Below are 27,771 nucleotides of genomic sequence, written 5' to 3' on the forward strand. Positions count from 1 at the left end.
TCTGCTACGACATAAGTTAAACAAAAATATTTAATCCTAATCATCTCAATCCTTAAAATAATTCTGATGACAACAATAATGTTGTCTTGTGTTATTGCATAGAAATTCGTTTATTTAAATAACGACGTTAGATTTATTTACTTTATTTTATTTATTAGGACAACCAACAAGACAAACACGCATACATGGAATTACTATAACTAAAAGTGCTTAGAACTAAGTGTTGTCTTAGATTTTAATTCTGATGGAATTAATAATTCCCATTAGTAAAAACCACATGATATTCATCACCAGAACTTTCTCAAGTCAACACACACACGTATAGAACGACAGTTTCCTAATTAAAGTTACCAAAGCTCCCTGTGCATATGAGTTGTCACCATATATTACACTTTATGAGCAAAAGTTTTCGAGCACGATGATGAAGCAGACGTATTTTAAAAGCTTTTGCTGAAAGCTTTTGACTTTCAGACAGATGTCAACTTTATTTTAGCAATCCCTGAGCTTGCAGACTAATAAAGTAAAAAACAAAGTATGCGAAAAAACTTTATCACATGTTGTCCATTTTTTATGTAAGTCAGATAGCAACGCAGTTATAAAGCTGCTTATAAGAGTTGGTAATTTCCATCAAACCATCACAAATCCCCTCCATCATCATCATCATCATCATCATCAGATCATTTAGTTTTTACCGCAGGAGCAGTCCTCTCTATTTTATCAGAGGATTTGGTCTATACTTCTGACGCTGGTCAGATGTGTTAGGGAGGTCTGATGTTCGCATGTTTACTACCTTACTGGGCTTTTACGGCGTGGTTTTATTCCACTCCACCTTTACCACACAGCAATTTGATCACTCATTGACTGCCATTTCTCTTCCAGACGTATCATGGAGCGAGGGTCATCAGCCCCCTGGTCGCAGATCCTTCAGGAGACGATCGGCGAGGGGCGGCTCAACGGTGAAGCCCTGAGGGACTACTTCAGGCCACTCGAAGACTGGCTGCGAAGCGAGAACCTCAGGACTGGGGAGTACCTCGGCTGGAGCTATGATGGCGATTACTGCAAGTTCAGGTAACCATCACAAATATACAGGGTGTTAGGTAAATGGGTATATGAGCCGACACTAGCCCATGTTAACATGGGCATATAAATGGTATGGTGAAGTCAGAAAATTTATATCTTCATTTTAATTATTTTAATTTTCATACAAATCGGATTTTATAAAATTTATTTTGTATGAAAATTTAAAAAATTAAAATGATGATGTGTCTAGTGTCGGCTCATATACTCATTTACCTAACACCCTGTATATCTTTATCCAAGAAAAATTCTGATCACTGATCATACTGATGATGATGGCTCAAAGATAATGTTCTTAGGGTTCATTGAATTTTTGAAAATTGACATAATCTTGAACACAAATTCCGTAGTAGGCTCTTCAGATGTAATTTTGCGTAATAATGATTCAGTCTTCTGGTTTTTAAGGGAATTATTTAATACTAGCGGCCGCCCGCGACTTCGTACGCGTGGATCCCGTTTTACCCCCTTCATCTATCTTACGCGGTTTAGATTTTTTCATACAAATGTTTTTTTCGGCTAACTCCCGGTCCTGTGGGAATTTTGCAATATCCTGTTGTAACTCAGTTTACTAAGGTACTTGCATGCCAAATTTCAAGCGTCTAACTTAAGTGGTTTAGATTTTGCATACAAAAGGATTTTCCCGCTAATTCCCGTTCCCGTGGGAATTCTTAAGTATACTATAACCTGCCCAGGAGTATGAAGAATAACTGTACCAAGTTTCGTTAAAATCCGTCGTGTAGTTTTTGTGTCTATAAGGAACATACAGACAGACAGACAGACAGACAGACAGACAGACAGACAAAAATTTTACTGATTGCATTTTTGGCATCAGTATCGATCACTAATCACCCCCTGATAGTTATTTTGAAAATATATTTCATGTACAGAATTGACCTCTCTACAGATTTATTATAAGTATAGAACGAGTATGTACTTAACGTCTGGACGTTGCAATGCAAGAGGCAATTGAGTGACGCTCACAATTCTAAAATGTAGAAATGCAGAAAACGTTTCTAGTTCTAGTATTCGAGACGCTGACGCCAGTGCGTCTGGCTTTTATTATGTTGCTAACACAGAGTTTTGTGAACTATAAAAACCTTTAGGATTTAGACTCTACTCATATGCTCATACGATTCAACATGCATCAGTAGCTATTGTAGTATTTACTTTTATAGTTTATCTAAACTCGTTCTATCTTCCTTCCAGCATCGAGACAGCTGGTCTGCAAGTCTACGGAGGGTTCTACAACGCAGCGCACCGGCACTTTGACGTCACTAGCTTCTTCTCTCTACTTCTCGCTTCGTTCTTAACTACAGTCGTTATGATGCGCGTGCGATAACTATGAATTTTGTTACGGCCTGACCACATGGTTAAAAGGTGCATCGTAAAATGAAAATATTGTATCTGCTAGCTGACAGTGACCAGGCTCTGATTAAAATAATAATTTGTAGATCTGAAAGACAAGCGATGTATTTTGTCTTAATATTATTATGGAGGATTTGTCAATTTGTTTTATTGAATTTATTGTCAAAACTACAATATCCATATGTTTTGTTTTACGAGATATCTAAGTAATACAAAAAATTACAAAGAATCAAAATCATTATTGTTTGTTACATGATTTTCAGAGCTCTATTATTTTGAGTTACACAGTTATTATAAAAATGTTATAAGTACTTAACCACTTTCCTCAGGGTTATATTAACAACAGTTTTGTATATTTTTAGACGTAAGTGTATCTTTATTTAGACCTTAGTTATTTTGTAAATATTTAACTGAATTAACATGACATGAATGTAATGTGATAACTGATTAAAACTTTTTGATTTTATGTGTGTTCTTTAAATTTTATTATTATCCACATAAATTATTTATTTTTATAAGATCCCGACTTTCTTTTTATCATTGTCACTTTTAATATGTTTTGAACCTTTAAGATAATAAAGGAAAATTAGGTTCGCCAATACATTACGTTTCAAAAGATAATAACTTTGAAAGAGACTACATTTACATTTTAAAATAAATAAATAAATAAAACATGAAAGTTTTAAATTCTTAACATACTACGACTCTACGTCTCCTGCCGGCCTAGGATGCGGTTATAATCATATCGTTGATTATTGACGACAAATGTATCGGCTTATCGTCTAAAATCGATAAAATTATATCGTGGCGCATATCACACCCCTACTGATGTAAATTCATAAACTCCCTTTAACATACTTGTGTTAAACTTACCCCAGCTATTCCAAGTAAACCTTGATTGATATTAATCTACTTGGGTTGCCCGATGCGGGTCAATTGTCGGTCATCGTATTGACTAATCGGTCATTTGTCTGGGCAGGGGGACTAATGATTATGATCTTGCTGTATCATGATGTATTTCTATTCAATTAACACCGAAATAGAAATTTTGTTGTGACATGTTTGCCAATTATTGGGGATGGCAACTCCTACCACTTTTGTAGGTAAGTAGTATACATATGTGCGAGGGGGTTTGCCGCGAAGATCGGCTACGTAAGCCATCTTCGGGCACACCAGCGCCGCCAAGACAGCTAGAAGTCGTAATGGTCACCATGGCTGAAATCAGTCAGATGGATCATAAGCATAAGTATGTAATTTATGTAGTAAAACCGGACTGGACTCATACTACTCTCTTTAAAATATGATTCATCACTCTCCATCTCTACTTTACAAGATTTTAACGAATTACACTCAACCTAGTAGTGTTATGCTACTATTCAAAAAAGGTGACGTCACACCCAACTGCTTAAAATTAAATATTCTACGTGCAGTTTTATGCCTTTTCCTTTTAAGGAAAGACCACACCTTATCGACCCGGTAGAGTCGGCTACAAAGAGCTTTATGAGTGTGTAATAAAAACGAGAAAGGAGTCTATATCAATTCTCCTTATTTTTTAGTTACCCATGATGTTTGAGGCCTATTTTAGATATTTTTTTCTCTACGTAATGAAATAAAATTGAATTGAATTGAGTTTTGTTAAATTCACGAACTTACGATTATTAAAGCGCAAAATGTGACGCACCTGTAAGTTTATATGCCAAAACGTTCAAAAAAATGTTGATGTGAAAGATACCTATGTAAAACTATGCTAAGGACAATAATATGGGAACCTTTAACGACATGACATAGAAATGGATATGATGTTGACTTATTCATTTTAGCCCCCAAAACTAACCCTACTCGTACGTAATTACATCATTCTCTTTAATCAGATTGTACAAATACAAATATTGATAAAATTACTAAATAAACAGTACTATTTTTAATTACGCAGAAGATTGATGGCTGTTTACTATGAAAGCTGATGTAAAATCCAGTAAAAACATCCCGATACAGCTCCCGCCAATATAAACTACGGTAATGTTGACCTTCCCTATCATAAGGTTGGGCCATACAGTCGGCAAGTTGAAGAAAATTAATAAAAAGTTTCGTAAGGGATACGATAATGAGGAATTTATTATGTCCTTGAACATTTTACGCAGCGCTATCTACTAAAGCTTGTGCCAGACAATAGTTAGCACCAAAACAAAATGTTTCATAGACGAAACCATTGGCTCGTATTGTGAAAATATAGTGAGATCTTATGTAGAGTCACACACCAGCTTCTAACTCTACAACCCCTAACTACACAAACTCTTTTCCTAAATTTAAGTGGCTTATACCCGTTTTCACCATCCATTCCTATTTTTTAAGTGACCCCTATGGTAACACTTAACAGGAATTTTATTAATTAAGGGATCAGGGTCACTTAAAATTTACGGATTGATGGTGAATACGGGCATTAGCCGTTTTGCTACATCACATGGGCGTTAGTTGAAAAATGTATTCATCGTTACTTTTCTTTTATACAACAGTATCTTTAGTAACTGTCGGCCGTTTGGTGTAGTGGTTCAGAACGGACTACTATGCCGAGAGGTCCCGGGTTCGATTCCCGGCCGGGCAGAAATTGAATGATGAATTTTAATTTCTGTGACGGGTCTGGGTGTGACTACTATGTATAATATGTATGTATTTAAAAAAAAAGTATATAAGTAGTATATCCGTTAAGCTAGCACCCATAACACAAGCATTAAGTTGCTTACTTTGGGGCTAGCTGGCGCTGTGTGAAATTGTCCAAAGATTTAAAAAAAAATCTTTAGTAACTACTACTATACTTTTATAACTATAACTTATTATGATTTACTTTTTACACCATCTTCTGTACACGTAACGTCTTTATTTCCTCACCGCCCACTTCATAGCCCAACCATATTAAATAAGCCACTACCGCCCCCGTGTTTATTGCTGTGAGAGCAGAGGGCGCCTCGGCGTCGCGAAACTACTCGCGTCGTCTGTCGCCCTGGTAGTCTTCATACTAGCGCAAAAGGAAAGGACGGCAGCGGAAATTCACAAGTGAAATACTAGTAATAAAGGTGAGAATTGAATGTAACTAATGATCATAATATTTCGCATACTCAAAAGTTATAATGCCCTGGTAGTCTTCACACTAGCGCAAAGGGAAAGGACGGCAGCGGAAATTCACAAGTGAAATAATAGTAATAAAGGTGAGAATTGAATGTAACTAATGATCATAATATTTCGCATACTCAAAAGTTATAATGCCCTGGTAGTCTTCATACTAGCGCAAAGGGAAAGCACAAGTGAAATATCTATATCTATATATATAAAATAAAGTCGTGTTAGTTACTCCACTTATAACTCAAGAACGGCTGAACCGATTTAGCTGAAAATTGTCAGGGAGGTAGTTTAGAGCCAGGAGAAGGACATAGGATACTTTTTATCCCGTTCGAAATTAAAATTAAGGCGGAACAAAGTTCGCCGGGTCAGCTAGTTGGTAATAAAGGTGAGAATTGAATGTAAATGCTTTGTAATAGTTTTGCATACTTGGAGGTTATACTGCCCTGGTAGTTTTCTTACTGGGCGAGTGTAAAGGGAAAGGATGGCAACGGAAATTCACAAATGAGAGTTAAATGATCTCTTAATAGTTTGCATACTTGGAGGTTATACTGCCCTGGTAGACTTCATACTGGGCCAGTGTGAAGGGAAAGAATAACAATGAATATGTACACATTGAAACCAGTAGAAGCTCGAATAGGGTGTTAGTTTGTAAACTATTGCATTGGTGCATTCTGCATTTAGTAAAGTACCCAATGTACAGAAATATTCTTACCTTTATGGTTTGTTGGGAATCAAAAACAGGTATTTTTGTATGTAATAGTCTACGTACACATATACTAAAGTGCTGATACCCAAAGTACCTACTCTAACGATAGTCGATACCCAGGGGTCTGTTATAGCCTGTTTTGGGTTTGGTGCTTCATGGTCTAAATGTTCGATTCACATGAAAGAAATAAGATAAACAAGTAAGAATTATGGGAAACGATGGCACAGGAAAGTGCTGGAAATTACAAAAGTGAATACACATAAAATTGACTTTACTTTTCAATATCCGCAGTGCCGCTCGACAATGTACATACCTATTATTTATAGATAGTACCCTGGTAGTATTCGTATTGAGGGGAGATGTGTACATGTACATACATCGATGTTTGTGTTGACATGCACGGTATTCGAATGAATAGTTGATACTGGCACAATCATCTTCAATATTGTATGCCATCCTGGTATTTTATTATCGACAAAAAGGGAGAAGCACCTGTGACGCTTTATCGCTTTGTTTTAAACTGTGTTAGATCAACATAAAATTAGACAATTTAACTTATTCTTAACCTCTTACCTACGGGAGGCACCTATAGTTGCCAAGTCAAAAGTCACTTCTCAATACGGGTGGCATCTATTGTTATTTTGGCAAAGCCAATACTAAAACACGGTTTACGACAAAAAAAACAATAAAATTGCAAATTAAGTGTAAAATGCGCTTGTAATTATGAAACTACATTAGTTGCAGAATATAATATTCTAAATTTCAATACCGTAAGTCTCATACTTTTTAAAATATCTTGATGTAAAGTGGAGCAAACAATTTTATAGGTTAAAATACCCCAATTGGGTTTCCAAGGGCCCGTAGGTAAAGGGTTAAATTGTATTGTGACTTAATGTAGACTTTCAAATGTCTAGCAAAAATTGGATGATAAGATGATGATGATGTTCCCTCTCCAGATAGCACCTTTGGTTCACTGCATTGCTTTGAAAACATTAACTCGACGATTTAAGCAATCGTTCACTTATAAAAATCTGTCTGGAATAACATCCCGCCCTCAAGAAAAAACATTTGATAATTTAAATCGTATAATGTGGTGGTACACTTTCAAATGGCTATCAATTGGATTTTACAGTCAATTAAATAGCTAATATGTTCCCTCTCCAAATAGCACCTTTGGTTCTCAATTTTATGTATTGCTTTGAAGAAATAAACTCAACGAATCGTTAACTAAAAAATTTGTCTAGCACAACATCCCGCCCCCAAGAAAAAACGTCAACAGACCTTTTTCCCTTAAAATTACCTCATTAGTTTGTCAATTTACACCAAACACAGAGATAACGTGCTGTTTAAATCCTCATTCCGAATCACGGCGCATTTATTTTCACCCCTCCCCACACAACAAAGGAGATTCTATTTTGGCCGTATATTTATTAATCCCCACGCTCTTATCGCCTGGCAATAACGGTTAGTTATTTATTTAATCTGTAAGTAAACTCGGGAGGACAGACCCCTGCCCTACTCTCGGACAGTGAGACGCCAACCTTACAGCGTTACTTGTAAGTTTAAGAAAGCTCCGCTTGCGTTATGCGCTCCTGGTACTTTTAGTTGTGATATAGTTTCGTTTTCCTAGTAGTAATAGTTTAACTAGTTCTGATATTATGTACTCGTATTATGACGTCGTGAATATATTAAAACATAAAATTAATTAGACTTATTTAATAAAATTACTTATGAGCGTTTAGAATGTCTTGATATATTTATGTAGGTTTACCATTTAGTTGAAGATATTATCATTTAGGTAATTAATAACTAAATTGTAACTACCTACTTGTCGCATAGTTCTGGAGGAAATATGTTATTTTATGCAACATAATAGATGACTTTAGGTAGGTATTTATGATTTTGATTGAAACAACTATCGTGAACAATATGATTTAGGAATTTTTAATATTAATCCAATAAGATGTCTATAAAATAACTATGAACTATTATATCACCAAAAATTTAGCTTATGTAAGAAGCCTGAGATTTTTGTCCCATATTTGACTATCGCTTCCACTATCTTAATTAAATTAGAAGCTAAAACCGAACTCTGATATTACGTAATTGGTTAATTGTCTATCCACTGATTTCGACTCCAGTTTCCAATTATAACGTCTTGTTCAATTAGATCTGTATTTCAGACCTCTTTATACACATCATACACTGATTGAATACACACACTAACACATGCAAACTGTTACAGAAATAGCAATAATAGGCCAGTAGAATAAAAACATAAAAAACCTAACTGTGTAAAAATGAACTACATACATACACTCGAAAAACATAACCCTCTTTCTGGCGCAGTCGGGTAAAAATTAATCAAATCGGAAATAATTTCTACAAAAGATATTATTGTTTTAATATTATATTCCAATACTAGATGGGTACTATTACTTAAATAATACCTATAATACCTACCTATAACTTTAAACTGTTAGAGCATTTCTTTATTGTGCAATGTAGAGACGATTTACAACGTAATTGTTATGAAAAATAACATTAACAGGTAAACAAAATGTTCGTAAATCATAAAAATAGCAATAGCTAAGTAACTAAATCGTTTGTTTATTAGTTATTGTGACGAAAAAAAACATTAACAGTTAAACAAAATGTTTATTTCTCCATAAGAATAGCAATAGCTAAGTAACCATTATCGTTTGTTTATTCCGTTCCAAATCAAAATATGCGACTAACCACACTCCCCTGCATCTGTGATGCGAGTAGTTAGTTGCCACAGGCGCCCCTCCCTCGACAATGTGTCGCCGGCTTTATCGAGCGTCTACACTGTAGCCACCGCCTTTGGATCTCTGCTCGCCTGGTAGTTTTAGTTCGGAATAGAGGTTTGACTAGTTTCTTAAGATGGCGCTTGTCGTCTTACTAGTTTACTACTAACTGAGTTTCTTGCGCTGCGAATCTTAGCACTGGCCCATTTATTGTCCGGAGTGGTAGGGTTAACACTGGGACGTGTAAAAGTGCCTTTTAAAAGCCTACTTACAGATAAATTAGTTTTATGAGTTTTACTATTTACAAGTAAGAGTAGAAAACTATTTACTATTTAAACGATTGCATATAAAATACGACAAAAGAAACACTCGTCTTAAAAAAAAGTTAAAAGAGAAACTATCAAACTTTTCAGCAGAGAGCTTTTTTTTCTAAATTCGTACTTTGTATTTATAAGAAAAAATAATTAAGGACAATTTATTGATAATTGTCTTGTAAGGAATAATTATGCTAAAACTATATCAGTATCATAACAATTTTGATGTGACCTCATATAAACACAATAAGACAAATAACAGACCTATGCCCCCGACTCTTTTACTTGATAACTACATAGTGCTAATTAATAAAGCAATTATTTACTTATCAGTTTCAAAAGGGTCATGTAACAAATTGCATTGTTAAGTTACTCTTTTATACAGGGTGGGATTTTGTAATGCCACCTGGAGGGAAAGTATTCTTAATTATGTAGATAGAAAATTTATTACTAGAGAACTACATTCAAAGATTTTCGAAAATTTTTCGAAAATAATTCACTACCATATTTTATCATACAATTTTCTGTACAAAATTAAAATAATTTAAGATTTCATAGTTTTCCTTTAAATCTGATTTATCAAGTTTGTTAGAGAGATTTCATCCTTATACTTAACCCTAACGATCGATGCAATAAAAAGACAGGGGGTAATTTGTAACAGATTTTAGTTGGTTCGATTTCCGGGTGTGGCAAGCAATTTTTTGGAAATCTTTGAATGCAGTTCTATTTCTTTTCAGAAATAAAGGAATGTTTTCTTAGAGAAAAAAAATCGATCTACAATATTAAGAGTACTTTCCCTCCAGGTGGCATTACAAATTTCCACTCTGTATATTTCATACTTTATTTTCTTTGATAACCTTGATAGTTTTAGATGCTTGATATTGTAGAGTCGACTGTGATTGACTTTTAAATAATTACACGAGATATTTAATTCTAGCCTTATAATACTTGGTAAAATATTTTGAAAGCAATAAAAGGCAGGTATTTGACAGCAGTTACACCTGATATTAGAACTGAGACAGGTATTTACCACCCTAGAGTGCAACTATAGACATAGTGAGTGTTTAGGCACTCAGTCTCTTAAAATCTACTGTCGCTCTACATTATTACCGTCGTTATTAAATAGTAAGTAAGTAAGTCGCTACATAAACCCTATATTTGTAGTCAAAATTATTTCTTCATCTTTTCATTACGTACTAGATGACCCTTGGCGGACTATGTACCGCAAAAATACGCCTATGGTCATCAGAACTATAGTAGGATTCTAATGATAAAAGATTTTCACAAATCGGTTCAATAGTTTTGGAGCCTATTTAATTCAAACAAACAATAAAATCTTTCTTCTTTATAACACTAGTGTACGAGTAGATAGAGTAATATTACACGATAGAGCGTATTTTCTCAGCATCAGCATCGTCTCAAATCCGAAAAACGACAGTTATCCCCAAAAACATTAACCTAAATCCGTCATTAATATCAATTATCCCTAATTTCGCTGATTGCTTTCTATCCAGACTATCCCGAGCGATCCCGGCGCATCCCGCCAGTCGTCTGGCGACTGCCGTCCGCGTCGCATCCCGCGCGGTTTCTGACAGCCTGGTACATTGTTGTGATTGTGACAAGTGCGAATGGACTATAAGTGACCGATTTGATTAATTAGGTAAATATTTATTTATGCTAATTAGATATAAGAGCTAATTATGATAAGGGTTAGAATTGTATTTTACTCGTATTATACTCGTAGAGTACAAAGAAACTAGAATTTAATAATATTGGTTTATTTACAAATCTATAAATAATTTTGAAATTATATGAATATAATTATTTACTTTGTCCATTATTTTTGTATTATATTATATCAAAATATGATACGAGTAATAGTTTCCGATATTTAGTTTTCAAATAATAAATTGCCGTATTAAAATAGAGCTAGAAATGTAGATTGATTTTTTCGTAAAAACATAATAAAATGCTTTATTTCATTTTAATTACCTACCTACATTATTTGTGTGAACTCTAATTAATTAATTGGTTATCTTTGATAATGATGCAGTGATCGAAATTTTATTGTACAAACAATATTATAAACTTCCTTCGATAAACTTGTTAGACTTTCGATATTTGTTTGATAAAGTAATTAAAAACACTTCGTGAGAACGAATCAATAGAATCTTTATAGACATTAACGAGAGTGGTCATTATCTCGATTCTATCATGATAGGTATAGTGTTCATTATTTCGAAGTGTGTAAAATTGTTAATTAACACTAGGTGGACCGACGATCTGGTAAAGGTCGCGGGAAGTACCTGGATGCAAGCGGCGCAGGACCGGTCTTTGTGGAAATCCTTGGGGGAGGCCTTTGTCCAGCAGTGGACGTCTTTCGGCTGAAACGAACGAACGAACGAACGAAAATTGTTAATACTAAATTAATGGAGTTTTTCATAATAGTATACTCGTAGCAGAGTGCACGAGCGCGGCTGAAACAGAATTTGATTTTACATATAAGACTTACGCCCGTATTCACAAACGATGCTTGCTAAAGTGAAGCAGCAAATCGAACGCACAGCGTTGAATAGAGTTCTGTGATTGGTTCGTGTGTCACCCTGTGCGTCCACGCGCACTGTGAGACCTCATAGTAAAGTTTGTGAATACGGGCGTTAATGTGTATTTTTGCATAAAAAATGCCGATCGCTTTTTCAAACCTGAAAGCTTATCCGAAACGGCAAAATCTAATCTAAAACTTTCCTATAGTAGGTATTTTATGGAACAATATAAATGGGCCTTTCGATGAAAACTTATCGCTTCTACCCATATACCTGGATCATAAAAGAAATTGCTCGTACATACAAAATCCACACTATTCCTGGCATTTTCAACATTCTGTAAGGATAAAAGGGTTTATAGCAACCCAAAGCAAAAAAGCTTAGTAAAATATCATTTTGCGTCCCCATTTCGAGGGTAAATATTGGAGGAAAGATTACAGAGGTCCGCGGAGATGCGGAGATGTTGTTTAAAAAGAAAACGCGATGGCGCATTACCACGAAAAATGGGGTAATTTCGAGGAGTTACCGAGAGAAAACAAAGACCTTTCTTAGAATAAATTTTGTATGAAAATATTAATATTTTTAGGGCACCATTAACATACGATATTTATTTTAAAATTGATTACCTAAATAGATAAAATCCATAGATCTAGAGATACTAGGTACGATTTCCAGACGGGACACGAAAGTTGAAAATAAAATTCATCTTGTAGACACCCGGTTAGGGATTTAAATAAACGGATTGTGCGAAATAAATGATCTTCATTACTTTTTTTATCAAGCACCTGTGGCTTACGATCTCTGACACCATTGTAGTGATACCGGAGAGCAACAAGTTAGTTATCTACCTAACAATAAATAAAACAACATTAACTGGATACTAGCAACTACAATGTTCAAAATCTTTATGACTGTTACATTTTAACGCAACATTAAAACTATTCTTCAAAGTGAACTGAAGTTACGCGCCTCCCACAGTGGCGAGGGTCTACCATTTACAAAGATTTCAAAAGGCCTATTCTAAGATTCCATCTCTATCACACATACCACGATCCCAATGCGACTGAGGGAGACAGATAGAGCCATTTATCGGATTCGGTTTTCAGAGTGGGGTATCAAGCCGAATATAATTATGTAACTGGGAGTGCATGGTGGAATCGTTAAGCCAATTAAATATCGTGCCGGCGGCCACTTAGCTAAATAACAGATGTCCTATTAACAGAAGCCATGTTTGGACGAGTCACAGGACGACGGAATGGTAACGCAAAGGACGGACTTTAAAAGGTTTCGTAACTACGTGATTTTACATGTCTACTGATATTCTGTGCATTTTGGTAGAGACATAAAAATTTAATATCTTTGATTCTAAAACTAAAATTAGTAACATATTTACACAGGATTAGCTGCATTTTAAAATCAACAATTTAAATAATCCAAGTCTGTCTTCTTTGTGCCTATTTATTTATTTATTTATTTGTAATAGGTATACAAACAGTTTACAGTCTAGGCTTCTATTAGTGAACTTTAAGTAAAATTATATTATCGAATTACCTACCTACTTATTTACTAAATATACTCCTAAGTCGTCATAAAGAAAAATAAAAACCTTACTACTCTACCTATTATTGCGCAAATGTCGTCTTTCCGTACTCTACAAATTGGTAGTAATAGCACAGAATAATAATAAGTACGTAATAGTAATACAGTCAGGTACATAACAAAAACATATGAAACAAAATTAATAATAACTCGTAGCTGTAAAAATTAAAGCTTTTGAACTTTACATAGAATCTCATTAAAAAAATACTCTCAATACTCAATACGTTTATGTACCCTGCAGAATAGAAACGCACTATTGTAGAATTGCGCTCGGAACTGCGTATCATAGCGTAAGCGTTATCTAACTGGATCACGTATCCTCACAGCTGGACGATTGCTGCAATCTTAACGATTTTCAATTAACTAACGACCTAGCCCACTATCTACTCTGTGTCCAGGAATATGAGTAGGTCACTGGAACTAGAATCTAAGACAATTTCTCACATTTGTTTTGGTCGTTTTATTGTTTCTTATGACTGCAAATCAGTTTTTATTCGGGAAAAAATATTTAAAACGTTACAATAGCTCAATGGTTCCAGTCTGGCGATTAGAATGTCGACAATTCGAACCCCGTCATTTATTTATTTTATTTAAGGCATCCCTTAGTCTGCTGTGGTAAACCTACCTCTAATACAAGCGTTATAAATTTAACTTAAAAAGGTTATAGAATAGAATAGAAATGATGATAAGCCCATTAAAACGTACACCAAAGAACAGAACAGAAAGAAAAGGAACACATAAGGTACAACTAGGCGGTCTTATTGCTATGAAGTGATCTCTTCGAGACAACCTATGGACCTTCTTCTTTTCGTGTCGACAACAAACCTACACATTGTCAGCCCAAAACTCCGCCACAACCTATGGACCTGCAACCTAACCTCATTTTCGGAAAAAGAAATAATTGACAAAAATTTTGCATAGAGCACAGGCGTCAAAAATACTACTGGAGATAAAGTTGCTCTAAAAGTAAATAACTTCAGAACTATCACACTCCATGTACTTCGGAGAGGAAACCTGTCACTAGTCCCAATATATTCATAGCGCAATATTGTAATGGACGGACGGAAGAGACCCATTGGGGACCCATCAGGCCGTTGGGGCCTGCGCGCTGACAAAACACCGGGTTATGCTTGTGTTTGATTGATTGTGATAGTGTTTTTGAACTTGGTGTCGAATTTGAACGAATATACGACCATGGAGAAAGGTCGGGAGGTGGTAGAAAGAAAGAAGGACATTATTACGAAAGGAAATCAAAGAAATAAAAGAGGATTCGTGGTTTTGTTTGAGGATATTGAAGTATTAAATAGTAGTATAGATAAACTAAGATAAAATAAACCGAAAAGCGTAAGATTTTTCTATATTAGGATCTGGAGTCGGCAAAGGTTGTTGCCGTCGCTATTACAGTTTTTATAGCATCATCATTATTATATGATATTATTATAAAAAGTAAATCTTACAGTCAGTCCCTTGCTACTAACATCCTTGACGATAGCCGAGAATGGTATCACAATTCAAACTTACATGAGTATTCTTAAAATCTCGTATTCATCTTATATTATCATAGTCACTTGACAACCGAGTTTAAAAAGCAATTGCTAACACTCTTCGCAGCACAAAAGAGTTTAGCGATCGTCAGCTTTCGTCGCCAGAGGTCGTCGGCATTGATAAGCGCAAACGGCACATCCTGTTGCGCCGGCGCAACGCGCGAACTCCCGCGTGTGACGTATTATTCAAATCTCTGTAGGTTGAGACAAGATCTGAAAAGTCTATACTATGGGATTGTCAAAAAAATACGAGACCATTTTAAGAGTCCATAAAATTAGGAGAGGCTAAACCCATCAGAGAAATGTTCAATTCAATTCAATCAAAGTTTTTTTTATGCATAACAAAGCAGGTCTTTGACCACAATCGCACCTGATGTTAAGTGGGATGCAGTCTAGGAATGGTACATAATAATATCTGCCCTGTAAGTGCCTATTCACGCTCAACTTAATCTACAACTTCCTAACAATCTACGTATTTAAAAATTAATTTCTATAACAGTTTGTGACTCCATCTCATTCAAATTATGGAATTAGGTCCAAAAAAAATTACTTTGAACAAAGCAATCTTACGAAATTACTTTGATAAAACCTTTTGATATCATCCCAACAAAACCATTCCGTCAAACACTTATCAATTAACGCTTCAAAGAACATAAACAAGAGTTCAATTAATAACAAGCTAAAATTGGAAAATTATACTTTCCCTCCAAAATCACCCTAAGCTCCAAATTCAAACCTTTAATTATCACATTCCATGCACTTGAAAGCTTTAATTAAATCCATATTCATTCCATCCACGTCATCCATAACCCGAATACGTCATTCGAGAGGTCAAGTAACCCAGAGGGGAGAGTCCCGAGGGTATTGAGTAATTGTCGTTGTCACTTGAGATAGTTACGGCTCCCATGCAATGAATTGCTACTATAAGTTAACTAATATTAACTGTTGCTATTCATTCATGCATAGCTCTTGTAAGGTTGAACTATGTTATAGCTACTCGTATTTGCTTGCTTTATTTAAAAGATAAAAGGTATTATTACTACCCCTTCCTACTTAACCTATACAAACAAGCATAAACCCTTTCTTTTAACTGCTGTGATCAATCCCCGGCGTTTGGTGACCTATGATAAGACCTCTGTTAACCACACTAAAACTCATAAAACTCATTTATTTATGTAAGTAGGCTTTTTAAAGGCACTTTTACACGTCCCAGTATTAACCCTACCACTGCTTCGGGACAATAAATGGGCCGGTGCTGAGACGAACTAAGTTAGACTATTTTTCATCCGAGACCCAAAGCTATTTCATATTGTAAATGGGAAATGTAAAAACATAATCAATGTAATAGTGAATTTAGGTGATGAGAATGATTTAATGTTATAAAATTATAATTAAAACTTAAATTTTAAAATTAACATCATGTGCGTTCCCTTTGATAACTATGAAAATACCAATGAATGATCCAATCTAAATGAAAATTACATTTTGAAGAATAACTTCGGACGTTAACTAAACACATTTATTTTTCCACAGGTAACGTAAAGAAAAACCTGCAGGGCAGTATCTGAAAAATCATCCACAATGCCAGTGCAAACTTAATTTAAGATGTTGTGAGAACTATAAACTTTAATGATGGATTGGAACTAGTGAGTGACGATGATGATCTCAGTGAAGTGCGTGTGGACGAGGACTCGACCATGGATACTGGTGGCGGTGGTGATGATGATGGTGATGGAAGCGATAGCGCTGAGCGGGCCCAACGTGTGCATGGTGAAGCAGAAGTAAGTGATTTTGATTTCAATGTGTAAATAAACATTTACAATAACTATGAAGGGAAAGGAAAGAACAAAGCTCTTTGTTTCCTGAATTAATTACTCTCAGGATCTCTGTTACTCTCTGTTGTAAGAAGGATAAAAAATACACACACCGGCAGATTTAGCGGAACGCAAAAAAAAGTATGAAAATAAGGAAAATTACTACTGATCTATGAAATATTTATTATACAAAATAAAGAGATAATTAAANATTTTTCAATGCTTAAGTGTCCATTAGAATGAAAGGGTGCTTAATGTATTAAAAAAAATAGAAAATAATTATGATGGGTTAATGTTTTTGGGCGGTTTTTTAGGCGGTTTCTGACAATGTCCTTTTCAATTTATAGTAGTTAAATACCTACCTAACGAATATTTGTAGGTTTAGGTCATTTTCAAGTTTTACGAGTAATAATCTGGATCAGTCTGAATCATTGAAAATCATAGAATTCCGATGATGTAGTAAATAAACGATAAAAACATGACAAGACCGTCGCTAGCTTTAGATTAGGTCGTGTGAATAGTATCTCAGTCACTGTGTAAGAACAGTCATGCAATCGGCTTCCCATTAAAGCAAAAAATATAGTGGTTAGATGCAAATTTCATGGGAAAATGCCAAATGTATGGCGCTTTAAACTGTTATTCATACTAGAATAATGACTTATTTAACCCTTGTTAAAATTACATAATGTCGTTAGGATCTGTTGGTTGCCTTTGTAGTATTTTGGTTGGTACAATCTACTGATATTATCTCACTTTAAAAGTATAGGATTATCACATTTGATGATATCTCACTCAAAGTATACAGTAAAAAGCCGTCATGTTAAAATGATTCAACAGTTCGATGAATCGGTAATGATTAGTAAAATTGTTTTTCCATACGATTTTCATGCGGTCTATAGCTTGACGTTTTATAACTATCCAAGTTTGATAGCACCTTTCTATTCTCGCCTTGAAATTACAATCAGTGTAGCTTAATGTAATTAGTAATTATATTATAAAACAGCTAATAACCATTTCTGGTTGCTGTCCATTGATTATTACGCAAGTAATTATCGTAACCACTACCGCTGTCACCGTACCTACCTGGCGATTAGAGACACAAGCAACTACCTACCTTTGCGGCTACGTTTATGGTGTAACTGCTACTTGTAAATTGATTTTGATTTATTTTAGATCACACATATGTATAAAGTAACCATTCGTTAGTGTTTAAAGGTTTAGACGCAGTAATTAACTGTGCTCCGTATTATGGTTCTAGTTGTTCTGCGTTTTTCGGTTAGACGAAATGAGTTTTCGCGCATCTGAGTAGATTTAGGTAATAATCTTTTACAGCAGCTTCAACGGCAATTGTACTCACTACCTATGCACTACAACTACTATGATACATATAACCTTTAGCATTGCATGTTCGTAGTTATAGGACGTCCAGCAATACGTAGTAGAGCTAAGACGTAGATTTCCTTTAATGTATTTCTCCCGAGTTTCCCTCGTTAAATTTTCTTCATCATTAGGTTTATAGTTGGCCAGATTCTGGTTGATAGTGTACCTTCTGAGTGGGTGCAGTCAGCGTCAAATAGCTCGTGCCACCTAAAGTGGCCAAAAAGGGACAACACAACCTTATTCCAATTGTAACAAAGACCTATTGGCCATTTCGGGTGTTACAAACTTTTTGACGCTGACTGTACAAAGACAAAAGCCATTTCACGTCCGTCTACCAAACCGTAGTAACGATCAGGCTTTTTAAAATTATCCTATTACGATAAGGATGGTTTATTGTCAGCTTTGCTGCTTCTCCTCGGCGTGCTGCTGGGATCATGGCTGCTGTACGTCCTGGTGCGGCTGGTGATGTCGCGCGTGCGCCGGACTGGCAAGCTGCGCTACGGGGACAAGGAGCTGGCCATCCAGCAGCGGCTGCGAGCGCTTGACACCTTCAGAGGGTGAGTTATGTGCCAGTATACTATTTAACAGCGCTGCTGGTTCTTTTCGGCGAGTTGCTGGGAGGCTGCTGTATGTCTTGGTGCGGCTGGTGATGTCGCGCTGCTCTACGGAGACAAGAGGCTGGCCAGCCAACAACGGCTGCGAGCGCTTGACACTTTCAGAGGGTGAGTTATGTGCAAGTATATGTATTGTATGATAGCATTCAAGCTTCTCTTCGGCGAGTTGCTGGGATGCTGCTGTATGTCTAGGTGCGGCTGGTGATGTCGCGCTGCTCTACGGAGACAAGAGGCTGGCCATTCAGCAGCGGCTGCGAGCGCTAGACACCTTCAGAGGGTGAGTTATGTGCAAGTATATTGTCTACTACGTTGCTGCGTCTCCTTGATGTGCTGCTGGGAGGCTGCTATACGTGTTAGTTCGGCTGGTGATGTCCCGCGTGCACCGGACTTGCAAGCTGCGCTACGGGGACAAGGCCATCCAGCAGCGGCTGCGAGCGCTTGACACCTTCAGAGGGTGAGTTATGTGCAAGTATACTGTTTAACAGCGCTGCTGGTTCTTTTCGGCGAGTTGCTGGGAGGCTGCTGTATGTCTTGGTGCGGCTGTTAATGTCGCGCGTGCGCCGGACTGGCAAGCTGCGCTACGGGGACAAGGAGCTGGCCATCCAGCAGCGGCTGCGGGCGCTTGACACCTTCAGAGGGTGAGATATGTGCAAGTATATTGTCTACTACGTTGCTTCGTCTCCTTGATGTGCTGCTGGGAGGCTGCTATACGTATTAGCGCAGCTGTTGATGTTGCGCGTGCGCCGGACTGGCAAGCTGCGCTACGGGGACAAGGAGCTTGCTATCCAGCAGCGGCTGCGAGCGCTTGACACCTTCAGAGGGTGAGTTATGCGCCAGTATACTATTTAACAGCGCTGCTGGTTCTTTTCGGCGAGTTGCTGGGAGGCTGCTGTATGTCTTGGTGCGGCTGGTGATGTCGCGCTGCTCTACGGAGACAAGAGGCTGGCCAGCCAACAACGGCTGCGAGCGCTTGACACATTCAGAGGGTAAGTTACGTGCAAGTATATGTATTGTATGATAGCATTCAAGCTTCTCTTCGGCGAGTTGCTGGGATGCTGCTGTATGTCTTGGTGCGGCTGGTGATGTCGCGCTGCTCTACGGAGACAAGAGGCTGGCCATCCAGCAGCGGCTGCGGGCGCTTGACACCTTCAGAGGGTGAGTTATGTGCAAGTATATTGTCTACTACGTTGCTGCGTCTCCTTGATGTGCTGCTGGGAGGCTGCTATAGGTAGTATTAGTGCAGCTGTTAATGTCGCGCGTGCGCCGGACTGGCAAGCTGCGCTACGGGGACAAGGAACTGGCCATCCAGCAGCGGCTGCGGGCGCTTGACACCTTCAGAGGGTGAGTTATGTGCCAGTATACTATTTAACAGCGCTGCTGGTTCTTTTCGGCGAGTTGCTGGGAGGCTGCTATACGTATGAGTGCAGCTGTTGATGTCGCGCGTGCGCCGGACTGGCAAGCTGCGCTACGGGGACAAGGAGCTGGCCATCCAGCAGCGGTTACAAGCGCTTGACACCTTCAGAGGGTGAGTTATGTGCAAGTATATTGTCTACTACGTCGCTGCGTCTCCTTGATGTGCTGCTGGGAGGCTGCTATAGATAGTATTANAGATACATAGCAATGACCAAGGACAGATCGGAATATTGTAACCTTGACTCACTGAAGGAATGCATAGCGATAAGCCCGAGCGACTACATCTGCGACGTCATGACTGTGTTCCCCGTTAGTGCGAATCCAAGTTGTGAAAGTGAATTAATGATCAGTGTAATAAAAACTATACCAGTGCAGTGTCAAACCGATTTCGTCCANTCTGCCGGTGTGATTTGTTTAAAAAAGTGGTTGAAAGTGTTTTTATCTTTTATCATTGACTCTAAATCAAAATTAACACAAGAATTATGCCCAACTTTAGAGTAACTTTAAAATGATACATGTACAAGCGCTAATTAGATTGGGGCTAGCTAATTAAGATAACAATATACAAGTATATTATAAGCATTGGATTGTATAACTGTACTTTTAATAACTATTCATAATGATCTAGTTTTAGAAAAGGTACCTTATCCCTTCGTAACTAATTCTTAAGTAATAAGTAAATTGACTGTTATATAAATTATTGCAACTATAAGGAATACAGAGTAGAAATACGATCCAGGTATCGAGTGACGCAATGCAAGAGATACTAAATCCTCCTGCTAATAAAGTAAAACGTAATACGTTACTTAGTACAGGAAATTAGAGCCCTATTAAGGGCTCTGTGAATGTAACTATGTCAGATTTATTATTCGTTATTTCATCATCATCTGTTTAGGTGATGAGAATTATGAAATAAGAATTAGTATCTCAGTTTTATTAACAATTCACTTTTATCTACACTTAGTGCAAATAAAGGAATACGTAAAATTTAACAGCTGTTTATATTGCCAAAGATATTTGAAACTCTTTTTACCTTGGGTTTCGGGGGATATAATTACTGATATATCACGTTCATGGTGTCAGACACATTGAGACATCGCCTTCAAGGGGCGTCACTACCAATATTAATGTTCTGTCAACCCTTACTAATGTGATATGCGATAAAATTATTTGAATTTGATAGTTCCTCCTGGGAGTCAAACCAGGACCTTTAATTTGATAGAGACAAACTCTCTTACCACTAAACCACGAAGGAATTTACGAGTCAAAAAAGACTCAAAACAATTCAAAAAAGGAAAACCGTAGGTCGTATTCAGTGGACTACTTTCAAATATATTTTTATGACTTTAAAGGAAGTTTGATATATTTAGCAAAACTGATTGACCTTTTAAAATGTCAATTGCTTGTGTTTATCCATGGTTTGATCTTTGTCCTGCGTTTATGAAATGCAATCATACATTATCCTTTAACAAAGAGCACTTATGACGTAATGAAATAGCTAATTATGTGACGTTAAGGCTCTATTAATTTCCTTTGATCTTTCCCTAAGTGCCTTGAATCTCCATAACGCCGGCAAACTGAATTTATTACGCTAATTAGACTTACATCTATTTAACAAGGAGACTTGTTTGCTTTATAGTCAAGCATGATTCGTTTCTGAAGTAATATAGGAAGAGAAGTTTGAAAGTTACGAAAGGAGTATTTGTAAAATTATAGTTTTTAATTTAAGGAAATGAGTATTGAAATCAGGAAATCCTTCTTGTTATTATTAGCATTGAATAAGCCATGATGGTAGTAAATTTTGTAATGGGAATGGTCCTTATTGTTAAATATTTTAAAATTCCAAGACCTAGAAATCCCTCAGGCATCAGATAATGTATTTCATGGTCTTAATGTATGTTATAATTTTGATTTCAGGTATAACATAACAAAGAGGATCAAGTACCGTGCCCCGATGTCCGTCCGCACATACGAGTGGTGCTTCTCTATGCCACCGCGGTGTTCCCGCTGGAACACTGAGATGAGGGATCTCACAAGGCTCGAGGTTAGGTCCTCTTATATTCCTACTTAAATCACGAGTAAACCTAACTTCTTAATGCTTTAAGTGAGACATCATCAGAAAATGTTGATTGCGTAACTTAAGAGATGTCTTCAAACCAATACATCTGTATGTAGTTGTAGGTCCTTATGAATACTTGATTTACTAACTTTGCGCTCGAACCGGACGCCTGCATCCTTAATTAAATTATAAAATTCAAAGGAAAACATTAACAACTAAAGATATAGGTAGATAGGCCAAGACCTAAGGCGATTAAATCATTACAACTACATTAAAGGTTTGCAAATAAGCCATTAGAATAATAATTTACTGAGTTTCCATGTCAACAGTTATTATAGTAATTTCTATCAAACAGATTCCAAGTAGAGCTGCGCAGACGTATAAGATTAAAGAAAACCTTGAAGAAAACTAGATCATTTGCAAAGAGACTGTCACTTATCGTGGTAATTGTAGCTACATTCCCGTACTGTAATTACGATGCCATTCATTTATAAAAATTAGTCACGTGTTAAACCTTACCAAGAAGTAAATATATGAAAGTATTTCCTCATTCGTTTGAGGGCAAAGTTAAAACTTTATTGAACTGCAACTTACAATAAAATGATACTAATGTTAATTTTAAAATATAGTGATTTGAGATTCGTATTCTAATAGAAGTAGCTAGGTAAGTTGCTTAATGTGCGATCGTACTTATAGGAAAGTATCTACTAAATGTATTTATTTTATATTTCATTTCATACAACATTGCTTTCAGACTGAAGAGCGCACAGCAGAAGTAGCTGTATGCTGCCCGGGCTACAAAATGAAGGAAGTATCCTGCGTGCCAATATGTCCCAACGGAAAAACAGGGCCTGGCTGCTCTGAAGGTATTGCCGACTATTATTTATTGGATGTATAATCGACAGACATCAGACTATAGAATTTTGTTACTAAAATAGCACCCATTAATGCTGCATAAGATTTGATGCATAATGCCTCAATGACAAGCTTAGACAATGAGCCTTCATCTATACGAGTACAAGAAAATTGTATTCCAAGACGGTTGTAGAGTCTCTGTGTCTATTATATTACAAAAACATAACTTTCCAGTCTATTAGATCTTACATTAATATTATAGTCAAAATTGAAATAAAATGTACATACGAGTACAGACTAATTTTGAAGTATTTGTGTTAATGAGTAGGTAAGATTTGTAACTTAGGAAGTTGGTTTATCGACATCTTATAAAACACCCTAATCTACATTTTGCAGACTGTCAACCAAACCGATGGGGTCCTAATTGCGTGAACGAGTGCAAAGACTGCTCTGAACATGGCGTCTGCTCCCCCATCAACGGGGAGTGCGTCTGCCAACAAGGCTGGCAAGGTGAGAGGTGCGTCATCGCATTTTCATTATTAATTTGTACTGACTCTTATCATCTCCACAACAATTTTTTTCATAAATAGATAATTATGTATCACAATGTCATAAAACACGCTATTTTTCTAATCGTCCATTGGAAAAAAGGTTACGTGCTCATTGAACTATTTATTGATTTGTTTATAAAAGATACACCAAATGTAGAGCTTAATAAAAGAAATTTAAAGACGTACAAATTTTACGAATTTTGTTTTTCATCCTTTCCAGTTGCGAGAACCTACTTACCACTACAACCTCAACGACGCCAGCGGAGGACTTACTTACTACTTCTAAAGCTGTTACTAAACCCACTACACCTTCTACCACAGCACTCACGCTTATCACTTCTTCTAGAAGTACCGTAGAAATGATTGTGAAGACCACACCCACGACAACAACTGCAGCTCCTACCGAATTACAAATAGAGACGAAGACGCAAAGGCCTTTGTCAAACAAGAAACAATTGAACGTTTCAACTTCCACAGTTTCACCTACTCAGCCAAAGACAACAATTAGTACTTATAAAATAGTAACAACGTCTTCAGAAAACCCAACCACTCTTGGCACATACACAGAAGCCACGACTAAAAGCAATAAAGGACTCAGCTTTGTTTACAATAGAACAGAAGTTCCAGTAACCACTCGAAAAAGTACTGATTCCGCTGTATTGATACCTCCGACGACTCAATTAACTACAACGGCAAGCACACCAGTTTCTACTGTCAAATTAATACCCACTACGAAAACGACTACAGTGACTACAACTCAAATGCCAAAGACTACATTAAGTTCAACAACAGTCAAAGAATTGCCAACTACAACTGCAACTACGCCAAAAATAGACACGACTACTAGAAAAACAGAAACTACAAGAATTTCCCTTACGACTCTCAAGTTCAAACCAAAAGAAATATGGATCAGACCAGCCCAAAAAGGTCAGGAAACTCCTACTGTTGAAACTAAAGTGAAGGTTACCCATGAGGTCCCACATACAAAGTATAAAAATGCCACCATGATAGAAATCATTCCGAATACGACGCCTAAGACAATCATAGTATCAATCATACCCACGTCAGTGTCGTATGCAACGTTTAAAAAGATCGCACTATCCACAGCGTCGTATATCTCTAATAAGAATGTCACAGTGTTCAAATCGTACAGTAAGTCGTCTGAAGGAACTACCAAAGCGATGTCTGTCCAAACCACGACATTGGCACCTTTTACGAAACCTTCTACCAATGTTACTACAAAATCTAATTTTACTACGACCATGAATACTCCAACTATGAATGTTACTAAGTCCACACCACATCGTACATCGTCAACGAAAGGAATTTCAACCAAATCTGTCTCTGTAAATAATATAACTAATAGCATGACACGCACGTCAACTGCAGTCACTCAAAAACTGAATTCTTCTATCTCTTTAACGACAGTAACCATTCCTTCAACTAACATACCTTCGTCTTCGCATAGACGTAATGTAACCATAGAAAAAGCTGTGCAAAAACTAAATGCAAGTAAAGCAACCGAACGTGCTACAACTACTGTAAGTCCTAATAAACATGTTGATGTGAAGAAATCCTCCAACAAAACAGTGGATATCATGCAGACGACGACGAAAACTGTTACAGTGAAAAATGTTACTAAAGTAGATAGAACTAACGATACTAAAGCGACTGTATCTAAATCAGCTAACTCTAAAACTAATACAGTAACCACTGATAAGCCATCGGGAGATGAAGAAACATTTCATATTTTGACAGAGCCGGAGCACATAACAGCTGTTATGACGGACAAGGGTACTGAGAGGTCGTCAGTTGATCTTGTCTCGGTGATAAGTATAGCTGGCGGAGTGATGATGGCGGTGATCACGGTAGCGGTGATCATAGTGATGATTGAGAGATGCAAGAAGCCCAGATATGAAGATGTGAGGAAGATCAACGATATCAGAATGCAAGTTATGATTGATAACAACGACGTGCCGCCTCCGTATGTGAGGAGTATCTTTCATACGCCATTGCCTGGTAAGTTAGAACTTGTTACTCTCATGAATAGAATTCGAAACAAATCATTAATATTTTAATGTAAAATGAAATTTATAGATTCCCGATTTATTAATAGTAGCGCGCAACATAAGGTTTTCAGTTCGTACAAACATGCTCGTCGAGTACATAACTACATACTAATGACGTTTTTTAGAAAGTTTCTAAGAAAATTGTGACTATTTTTAAAACAAGCAAAATATCTTCAAAATGATCAAGATCCAGCTGTCTAACAAAAAAGAATAATCCCAGAGAGCAGAGTCAAATCAAATAGTAAAAAACCTTTGAACTGGAATTTCGCTCTCCTGAACATCGGCCCATTAGCTCAGTTGGTTAGAGCGTCGTGCTAATAACGCGAAGGTCGCGGGTTCGATCCCCTCATGGGCCACGAAATATTTTTGTTTTTATTATTGACATTTATTTTTATTTGCAGATCCTCCAAATTCCGAAAAATGTCACTATCAACCAATATCAACACTTGATAGGAATTTAAAACAATTCATGAGACCCGTTGTGGTACAACAGATTTCGCCTGTAATGCTGGAAAACTTCAGAGGTATGTATTGATCACACCAAAAATTAATTAAATTGGAATTTTACCTTCTTCATCGAACACTTTTTCACATTTTTCAGGTATTCTAGAATGTCATTATGACCATTTACCACGACGAAGCCACGAATTTACCGATGTTCCTCGTAGATGCCATGATTTTGGTTCTCAACAAATTCGGTGTTCAGTAACGCCATCTATTACGATTAGCGAGCAACTAAACCTACAGCGAGCGTCTCTGACAGAGTCTGCCATCGAAGCGTTGAAATGCGAAGCTAAACTAGACGTTATTGATACGACCACCGCCGAATCGGAGCCGCTATATGCCGAGATTCCTTGTTGGCGACCACCTTCAGAGCACGCTGTAGAAATAATCAACATGAATGGTGAAGCGGTCACGGAGTTATGACCGACAACGTTTGACAAAAAGATAGTTCAGAACTAAAATGACAGATGGCGCTATTTGAGGATATGCTCTTTTACAAAATAATATTTTTAATTTCAATATTGAGTGTTTGTTATGTATTGCCAAAGACTTTTTAGTGTTAAAGTAAATGATAAATGTTTTGTGGATATTTATATGTTTAACTTAAGAAATGTAGGATTAACTAATAATATTAAATATCTAAGTATGCTTGATAACGTTTTATTTAGAATATTTGTTGATAAATATTCTTATCTATTTTCTAGGTATGTACTTATCAGCATGAACTATCTCAAGGAATTAGGTCAAACACGAGGCACTACTATTCACTAAATAACTACAAAATAAATATACCAGTGTAAATACTAAGTAGAAGGTATTATGATTTTAGGAGGTAAAAAAATATATAAACAATAAAATCAATGCCAAAATATTGCACTAATTAATAGTACAGCATAATAAAATAATCTATAAGGTAGGTACAGTGAATAGCATATCAAATTATTCATTATAAATGCGGTACATTTTATACCTACTTACATAAAATATGAAAGTTTAGCTTGATATGCTCATATAACTAACAATCTATCTATGTTAGTTATACATAATTTAAGTATAAGCCAAGATAATAGAGATGAATAGATCTTAAGAAAAAATATCTTCCCCATTCATACCTCGTTTTAACAAAATTTCCCTTTCGGCCTTATTTAAAAAACTCGTCCACAATTTTCAAATAAAGGCATTTTTCACGTTATCGCTGCCCAGAAAATATACCTACCCCCAAACTAACACAATGAAGCCACCTTTTTGCATCGGACTGTACCCAACTGAATTCTATGGAAGCTCTGATAAGAAAGGTCGTGGACGCTGCGTGCGCTGTTATCTAGTTTGCGAAACTTCCTATTTACAGCCGTTTATATTTGCACAGTAACGAGCCAATAAACAATACTCGTCAAATTATTCCACTGGTCATCAGAATACCCATCGGAGAAGCTACACTACAACAACAACAACAACAACAACAATTCCCAAAATTACGCG

The 27,771-nt window shown here is 36.6% G+C and overlaps 2 protein-coding genes and 1 non-coding gene across 4 annotated transcripts in view; all 3 read left to right on the forward strand.

The window, feature by feature from the left end:
• The window catches only part of LOC114358391 (angiotensin-converting enzyme-like protein Ace3), a 43,143-nt gene extending 40,235 nt beyond the window's left edge, over positions 1-2,908 (forward strand). The window contains exons 3-4 of the mRNA XM_028312389.1: positions 880-1,068; positions 2,284-2,908. Of these exons, the coding sequence (XP_028168190.1) occupies positions 880-1,068; positions 2,284-2,416 (322 nt within the window). The 3' untranslated portion in view covers positions 2,417-2,908. The remainder of the gene's footprint in view (positions 1-879; positions 1,069-2,283) is intronic.
• Positions 2,909-10,904: 7,996 nt separating this feature from the next.
• On the forward strand, positions 10,905-26,737 carry NimA (Nimrod A). Of its 2 annotated transcripts, XM_028311094.1 has the most exons (9): positions 10,905-11,007; positions 16,567-16,814; positions 22,172-22,298; positions 23,068-23,179; positions 23,565-23,685; positions 23,940-24,646; positions 25,478-25,738; positions 26,190-26,312; positions 26,390-26,737. In XM_028311094.1, exons 2-9 carry the CDS (start codon positions 16,690-16,692, stop codon positions 26,713-26,715), a joined length of 1,902 nt encoding a protein of 633 aa, XP_028166895.1. In that variant the 5' UTR covers positions 10,905-11,007; positions 16,567-16,689; the 3' UTR covers positions 26,716-26,737. The 2 variants fall into 2 exon arrangements, with proteins under 2 accessions (XP_028166895.1, XP_028166820.1); XM_028311019.1 differs by having other exon boundaries at positions 23,940-25,738.
• TRNAI-AAU (transfer RNA isoleucine (anticodon AAU)) lies at positions 26,071-26,144 on the forward strand. Its single transcript has one exon. It is a non-coding gene; the product is annotated as a tRNA-Ile (tRNA).
• Positions 26,738-27,771: the final 1,034 nt, after the last annotated feature.

The sequence above is a fragment of the Ostrinia furnacalis genome, unplaced genomic scaffold (assembly GCF_004193835.3).
Source record: "Ostrinia furnacalis isolate ACB-3 unplaced genomic scaffold, ASM419383v2 OfSCF0058, whole genome shotgun sequence".
In the NCBI taxonomy this organism is placed as follows: domain Eukaryota; kingdom Metazoa; phylum Arthropoda; class Insecta; order Lepidoptera; family Crambidae; genus Ostrinia; species Ostrinia furnacalis.

Bases quoted from the DNA above. Each gene is read 5' to 3' on its own strand.
- NimA (XM_028311019.1), top strand. From the start codon at position 16,690: ATGATGATCTCAGTGAAGTGCGTGTGGACGAGGACTCGACCATGGATA. The intron at 22,299-23,067 runs GTTAGGTCCTCT...CATTGCTTTCAG, and splicing joins GGGATCTCACAAGGCTCGAG to ACTGAAGAGCGCACAGCAGA. The intron at 23,686-23,939 runs GTGCGTCATCGC...CATCCTTTCCAG, and splicing joins CAAGGCTGGCAAGGTGAGAG to TTGCGAGAACCTACTTACCA.